Source organism: Microtus ochrogaster, unplaced genomic scaffold (assembly GCF_000317375.1).
Source record: "Microtus ochrogaster isolate Prairie Vole_2 unplaced genomic scaffold, MicOch1.0 UNK66, whole genome shotgun sequence".
NCBI lineage: Eukaryota > Metazoa > Chordata > Mammalia > Rodentia > Cricetidae > Microtus > Microtus ochrogaster.
Window position 1 is genome coordinate 1,832,260 of NW_004949164.1, and position 7,737 is coordinate 1,839,996.

General features: G+C 46.7%; 4 protein-coding genes across 4 annotated transcripts in view; 3 read left to right on the top strand and 1 right to left on the bottom strand.

Moving 5' to 3' along the window:
* The first annotated feature begins 438 nt into the window (after window positions 1-438).
* On the top strand, window positions 439-834 carry LOC101980871 (histone H2A type 1-E-like). The gene has a single exon (XM_005369911.3). The coding sequence runs from the start codon at window positions 439-441 to the stop codon at window positions 832-834; it is 396 nt and encodes a 131-aa protein (XP_005369968.1).
* Window positions 835-1,919: 1,085 nt separating this feature from the next.
* LOC102002731 (histone H3.1) overlaps window positions 1,920-7,737 on the top strand; it is a 69,201-nt gene continuing 63,383 nt past the window's right edge. The window contains exon 1 of the mRNA XM_005369903.3: window positions 1,920-2,248. Coding sequence (XP_005369960.2) covers window positions 1,920-2,248 — 329 coding nt within the window. The remainder of the gene's footprint in view (window positions 2,249-7,737) is intronic.
* On the bottom strand, window positions 6,950-7,339 carry LOC101980320 (histone H2A type 1-E-like). Its single transcript, XM_005369909.1, has one exon. It carries the CDS (start codon window positions 7,337-7,339, stop codon window positions 6,950-6,952), a length of 390 nt encoding a protein of 129 aa, XP_005369966.1.
* The window catches only part of LOC101990310 (histone H4-like), a 16,427-nt gene continuing 16,308 nt past the window's right edge, over window positions 7,619-7,737 (top strand). Inside the window, exon 1 of the mRNA XM_026777426.1 lies at window positions 7,619-7,735. Coding sequence (XP_026633227.1) covers window positions 7,619-7,735 — 117 coding nt within the window. The remainder of the gene's footprint in view (window positions 7,736-7,737) is intronic.

Here is a 7,737-nt window from a genome sequence, read left to right on the forward strand (position 1 = left end):
CCGGTGTCGGGGTGGACCTGCTTCAGCACCTTGTACACGTACACCGAGTAGCTCTCCTTGCGGCTGCGCTTGCGCTTCTTGCCGTCCTTCTTCTGCGCCTTGGTCACGGCCTTCTTGGAGCCCTTCTTCGGGGCGGGCGCGGATTTCGCAGGGTCAGGCATAGCGAAGAACAAGAGAACAAGAGAGAGAAATACAACAGTCTCCGGTAGAAACAGTCACTGGTCCCTTTTTAAAGAAACTTGTGGCTATGCTTAGTATGGATCGCAAAACGTCATCTACAAACTGTCCAATCAAAGAAAGAAGTTTTTAAAAGCCACGTAGCCGTTGGTGTTTATGTACAACCAATGAAATCGAGCCGTTTTCGCGCCCTGCGGTAACTATAAAAAAAGCCAGTGTTACTTTTCTTCGATAGGCTTTTTTCCCAGTTAGTCTTGTACAATGTCTGGACGCGGTAAACAGGGCGGTAAAGCTCGCGCCAAGGCCAAGACCCGCTCCTCCCGGGCCGGTCTACAGTTCCCCGTGGGCCGCGTGCACCGCCTCCTCCGCAAGGGCAACTACGCGGAGCGGGTGGGCGCCGGCGCCCCGGTGTACCTGGCGGCCGTGCTGGAGTACCTGACGGCCGAGATCCTGGAGCTGGCAGGCAACGCGGCCCGAGACAACAAGAAGACGCGCATCATCCCGCGCCACCTGCAGCTGGCCATCCGCAACGACGAGGAGCTCAACAAGCTGCTGGGCCGCGTGACGATCGCGCAGGGCGGCGTCCTGCCCAACATCCAGGCAGTGCTGCTGCCCAAGAAGACCGAGAGCAGCCACCACAAGGCCAAGGGGAAATAAGTCATTTAAAGCAACCTTTTAGCTATGCCAAAGGCTCTTTTCAGAGCCACTCACTCTTTCTCTAAAAGAACTGACCATTACGGGAAGAATAATGGCTGTTAAAGCCATTATAAGATTTTAGTGTTGGCGAACGCCTTTAATCCCAGCACCCGGGAGGCAGAGGCAGGCGGATCTCTGAGAGGCCAGCCTGGTCTACAAGTGCTAGTTCCAGGACAGGCTCCAAAAGCTACAGCGAAACCCTGTCTCGAATCCCTTCCCCCCCCCCCCCAAAACAACTGTTGCCCCACCGTTTGCTCAAATCACTGGTCTTGTATGTTCCTCATTAAATCAAAATTTTATTAACTCCTGAGTTTTCTAGAGGTTAAGACAAGACACTTGGAGAACTTCATATTTACTGGGAAATAACTAATCACTGTACAGTCCTCACTTGAATGTTGAATCACACGCATGACTGACAAATCAGCCGCCATTTGCTAACATCAAAACCAACTAAAAATATAATTTGGTGATACGGTTAAGCACATTTCCACTCCCCGCCTTCTTTGCTCTGTGCAAATTAAAATTAACGAATTGGAAGACCCAAATTGCTAACCACTTAAAACCGCTTTTAAAAATCACTACCTGGCCGGGTGGTGGTGGCGCACGCCTTTAATCCCAGCACTTGGGACCCAAAGGCAGGCGGATCTCTGTGAGTTCGAGACCAGCCTGGTCTACAAAGCTAGTTCCAGGACAGGCTCCAAAGCTACAGGGAAACCCTGTCTCGAAAAAAACAAAAAATAAAAATAAAAAAAATAAAAGGCACTACCTTTTCATATAATCTGAAACAGAAAGAAGGCTGTAAAATAAACGCTTTAAGAAGAATTGATTTCCACTAATGGCTGGTCGGGTTGTATTTTAGCGGAAATTCCACACTGTCGCTCAAAAAAAAAAAAAACCCACAAATCATGCAGAAAACCAAAGAAGTCAACAGCCAATTAAGTTGTTACTGCAGCCATTTGGACCAATCAGAATCCGCTCCTCCGTATAAATTTTGGTCGCGCGCCTTCTAGGCTCAGAGTTTTCTTTGTGAACTTAGGCCTGCAGCAATGGCTCGCACAAAGCAGACCGCTCGCAAATCCACCGGCGGCAAGGCCCCGCGCAAGCAGCTGGCCACCAAGGCCGCCCGCAAGAGCGCCCCGGCCACCGGCGGCGTGAAGAAGCCCCACCGCTATCGGCCCGGCACCGTGGCGCTGCGCGAGATCCGGCGCTACCAGAAGTCAACCGAGCTGCTGATCCGCAAGCTGCCGTTCCAGCGTCTGGTGCGCGAGATCGCGCAGGACTTCAAGACCGACCTGCGCTTCCAGAGCTCGGCCGTCATGGCGCTGCAGGAGGCCTGCGAGGCCTACCTGGTGGGTCTGTTTGAGGACACCAACCTGTGCGCCATCCACGCCAAGCGCGTCACCATCATGCCCAAGGACATCCAGCTTGCCCGCCGCATCCGCGGGGAGAGGGCTTAAGTTGGTCTCCGCAGTGTTCTTTCAAAGGCTCTTTTCAGAGCCACCCATATTTGCACGGAAGGAGCTGTTGTGGCTTTTGTTTGAGCCTTGTCATTTTGGAATTTTCCCCTTAGGAAAACATTAGCTCACTTCTAGTTTATTGCTGCCCGGTTTGTTTTGTTGAGGCACGTATTTAATAGGTGCCAGGATTTGTTTTCACACTCCCCAAGTTAATAGTGTCTTACCCTGTTTAGCGAGCTGCTCCAGAAAAACCACGTGTTAGAGGTTACTTAGAGGTTTGGCTTTACTTGTTTCTAAGTGTAGTCAGTTTCTATCCTGACTTAGCAGCCGTTTAAGCTAGAGTCCAAAGCCATCTTTTTAAGTATATGTAAAGCTTAAGTTTCGATAACAATCTGCCGCAACACCGTCCCTCTTCCTGATTAGCAAGAAGTGACAGACGTGCAAAAGGTGAGGTGATTAATCTTTACATGTCTGCCCGACTTGTGTACCTGATGCCCTCAAGCCAGAACAGAGCATTGGGTCCCCTGCAACTAGAGTTCCAGAGGGTTGTGAGTGCAGGGTTAAACTCTCCCACTCTCAACGGAGTTTAGGTGTCAGTTCTCTGAGAAAGGCAAAACAGGTGTCTCCCACCAAGACATTTACCCGCGATATTCTTACTCTCAAGGACAAGAGAAAACACAGGCCTAAGTCAGGTCAGCCTCACAATGTCTCAAGGGCAAGTCCTGCAGCCCCCCCCCCCCCGACTCAAAGTCCGAACTTGCCCAAACTTGTGCAAATATGTCCAAAAATGATAAGACAGTCTCAGCCAATTAAAAGTATACTAATGGCCGGGCGGTGGTGGCGCACGCCTTTAATCCCAGCACTCGGGAGGCAGAGGCAGGCGGATCTCTGTTGAGTTCGAGACCAGCCTGGTCTATAGCGCTAGTTCCAGGACAGGCTCCAAAGCCACAGAGAAACCCTGTCTCGAAAAAAAAAAAAAAAAAAAAAAAAGTATACTAATGTACCTGCTGTTTGCTTAACCAATTATACGTGAGATGAACTAACTTCTTGGAACTTTTAAGGAACTTACGTGGTCCTCTCGGGGTCATCGCCATTTTGTATAGGTCAACGACCTGCATATTAATTAATCAAGAAATAAACACTTTTGGTTTTACATACTGTTTGAGTCTGGGGTATCCTTTAGCTTTCCCTCACACCCTTATTTACCTGAGCCATCATGTGGTCTTGGGAATCTGAGGTCTTTCTGGAAGAGGTACAAGCCGGTTTAGTTGCTCAGCCATCTCTCCAGTCCCATGAAGGGATTTGTGGTTTGTATACTCCTGGAATTGTGTTAAGAATCCGCGGATAAATGGCTGAGTGCGCGGAGAAACAGCAAGAAAACCAGATAGAAGATGCAAAATTCATGATCAGCCAGAGTACTTAAACCAGCTTCCTGTGGCCCGTGAGGGCCGTCCTTGAGTTTCAGTATCCATGTATCTTTCTGACATCCATTTTCCTTTTCCACAAGCATTCAGCTTCTCCTGGCCAAGCGACCTATATAACATTCCTGTCTCAACTTGTCAGTGAGCTCATTGGGAAAAAAAAGCACTGTGCAAGAGAGGCGTTCTGGTCCCTAGCGATCCTGTGCCGCCTGTAACTCCAGTGCAAGGGAGGAGGAGGCAGAGATAAATTGACTAATTTAACCGCTGACTCCATCAGCTCTGGATCAGATTAGGAGACCTCAACTGAAGATCACAGGAAGTGATCAAGTCAATGTCAACCCCTGGCCACACACCTGCATTCCATGCACACACATTACCATTCACACTAAAAACAGAAACACAATGCACACAACACACTACACACAAACGCAGAATAAAAATTTAAAGATAATATAAAGATGTGATAAATAATATAAATATATAATAATATAAAAATTTAAATATAATAACAGCAGCATATGCTTCATATTGGCATCAGTCCCTAAAGCAAACTAAAGTCCCTCTCCAAGAAAGTGGGCCCTGGAAAGAAGATGAATATTTTGGAAGGAAGGCCAGTGGCACCACTGTAGATGCAGTTTGTCTTTGGACCCAGGCTGAGCCTCTTGTCGACTGGACAGTAAGCAGAACACTCTTTCCTTTTAGAGCAGCACTATGCTCTATTACAGACTCTAGACAGCCTCACACAAGATTTTTTTTTTCAGGTTTGCACTGATCAATACTTAGTGTACATCCATCTCACAGTTTTAGCTTTTTGGTTAGAATTCCGTGGAATGTTCTTTCAGGGGCAGTGATAAGATATGCCTACCTGTACATTTTATTCTGTTTCTGACAATGTTCCACGTAGTGGCTATCACAATAGTGTGGTCAGGTCATCCTCGAAAGAAACGTTAAAAACTCGAGCACACCTCATCTCCCAGATAAGAATGTAGTTTTGCTTTAGTAATGGCATATAAAAGTAAATACCAGGTGGCACATACTTTTTGCATGTCCTAGTGGGTAGACATTAATGTTATTTATCAAGACAAGGACCCGTAAAGAATTGAATTGTTGAATAATAGATCTAGGATATGTGTTTAGTTTTATTTTTGTTTTTTGTTTTTCTAGAAGAAATCGTGGAGTTAGAGGAAAGGCCACACAGAGGGGTTAAGTCTCCCACAGACATAAAGATGTGGAATTCAGTAGGATAGCAAACATATTTAAAACCAAAGAAGAGGGATATCCCTTGGAACTTTTGCCTTATTGTCACCTTCAAACTTCCTAATTGGCTTGTTCCTCTCAGGCATGAATCTGTGCTTACAGGCATTCTTTGCTGAATCCCCATTGTACCCCTCAATAATCATCTCCTTTAGCCTCCCGAGCAGATGTTACCATCCATAGATTTTTATTCTTTGAAAGCACCATGCTCCTGTTCCCTAAGTCTGCACCCTTCTTCACCCTTCTTATGGTGTTCACTCACTTCTGGGTTTCCCCTCCCTAGATTGTTTCTGTAGCTCAGACACTAACCCACGGTGTCTAAGGGTGAGGTGAATTGGTTCTGAATGAATAATTAGAATTCAAGGAGGTAAAATAACAGTCATTGTGCTTGGGCTTCTTAAGACAACATAACTATTACATGATATAAATATAAATTTTCTTTTCCTTATCCAGATTTCCCATATGCTAATATAGGCTGCATCAAGGGTATTTGACCCCACTGTTCTCCAAATAGCCTTTGGCTTTCCAGAAGAAATTAAACTTCCTGAAGACGGGTTGTCTGCTTATTAGTATTAGTACTTCTGGGGTTGGGATGACAACATTCAATATCATCATTATTACTGTAGTCGCATTTAGGAACCATCCCTGCCCCCCCCTTCTCTCTCTCTCTCTCTCTCTCTCTCTCTCTCTCTCTCTCTCTTTCTCTCTCTCTCTGTGTGTAACTGTTCAGTATATAAACACTTAACTCATTTGATTATGGCAAATGAATTTTTGTTTTTGAGATGGGGTCTCACTGTATAGCCCAGGCTGGCCTGGAATTCACAGAGATCTGCTTGTGTCTGTCTCCTGAACACTGGGTTTAGAGATGTGGAACACCCCGGCAAAGCAATGTTCCTAACAGTTTATGACATGAGCCAGTAACATACAACAGCAAGTTACAGCGGTTAACTGCAAATATTCATAACAGGAAAATAAAGCTAGAAACATTTTATTTTCTAAGCTTTTGTTAATTTATAGACCCACCACAAACAGCAATCCTATTTCCTCAGCCCTTGGCTTCTTCTAACTCAGCTGTCCCAATGCCTCAAACAGCAACAGTTATTTAAAGGTAAGAACCACCCATACCTGGCTTGTGAAATTTAATTTCGGTGTTCCAGCAGCAGAATCATGTATATGAATACTGGATCACTATAGAAAATTTAAGTTGTGTTCTCCATGTTAATAGATGGTCAACCTCTCCCTACGTGTAACTCCAGCTCCACTTTATTTCCAAGCTGAGTCATAAACAGAGGTAATCAAAGACTAAGTCAAAACCAGCTAAGCTAATACTGCTTACTTTCTTTCAAAATATGTATCTATTCTTAGTTACAACGATGATATGGGTGGGGCGTGCACATGTGAAAGCCAGAAGACAAACTTGTGAGGATTGATTGTCTGCTTCCATGTGGGCTCACGGGGTTGAACTCAACTATTAAGTGCAACTAGGATTTCCTGGCTCTGGACTAGGTCACTAACTGAATTTTCATACAGAACCGGAAGATTGCAGAAAACTTGTTTCTTAGATGTGATGGTCCAGGGAAAAAGCAGTAAAACAAAGTGCTGCGGCCACCTTCTGCAGAGTTCCACGTTGCAGGAGCTCTAGACTGGAACCACGCGGAAACCTAAACAGTGCTCCATTTGGAATAGCTTGTAGCCCAAAATAATTTTAGCAAGGTACTTGTCATGTAAGCCTATAATCTGAACTTGAACAGAACTGAGGTAGAGCCAAGTTGTCCGTTGAGTTCCAGACAACTTCAATAACTCAACCGAACAAAATTAAAGATTTATCTTCTAACTGTTCTAATGGAATAAGCACAGATCCAAGTGTAACTCTTTTTTTTTGAGTAGAGAATGGGGCTCTTAAAAGAGCCTTTGTTTCTAAGAGCTTTCCGAAAACTATAACGTTCACTTGGCCTTGTGGTGGCTGCTCTCGGTCTTCTTGGGCAGCAGCACCGCCTGGATGTTGGGCAGGACGCCGCCCTGCGCGATCGTCACGCGGCCCAGCAGCTTGTTGAGCTCCTCGTCGTTGCGGATGGCCAGCTGCAGGTGGCGCGGGATGATGCGCGTCTTCTTGTTGTCGCGGGCCGCGTTGCCAGCCAGCTCCAGGATCTCGGCCGTCAGGTACTCCAGCACGGCCGCCAGGTACACCGGGGCGCCGGCGCCCACCCGCTCCGCGTAGTTGCCCTTGCGGAGGAGGCGGTGCACACGGCCCACAGGGAACTGCAGGCCAGCCCGGGAGGAGCGGGTCTTGGCCTTGGCACGAGCCTTGGCGCCCTGCTTGCCTCGTCCAGACATCGCGAAGTAAACGTGTATATTAATTTATCGGCTGAATTGGAAGAGCAGTTCAATCTTTATATTTACACAGTGGCGCTAAAAAAGAAGCCGTGGTATTGGTTAGACGTCTATTTTCATGTTAACCAATAGAAGTACGGGTTTGGAAATCTGTATTGTGATTGGATAAAACGAACTTCAGGCACCCAATAAGATCGCGTCCAAGTTTTCACCTAATTTGCATACGAAAATCTATAAAAGGAGAGCGTTCGCTCGTTTGTTGACGTTGTTGAGTCGGTTAACATGCCTGAGCCAACGAAGTCCGCCCCCGCCCCGAAGAAGGGCTCCAAGAAGGCCGTGACCAAGGCCCAGAAGAAGGACGGCAAGAAGCGCAAGCGCAGCCGCAAGGAGAGCTACTCGGT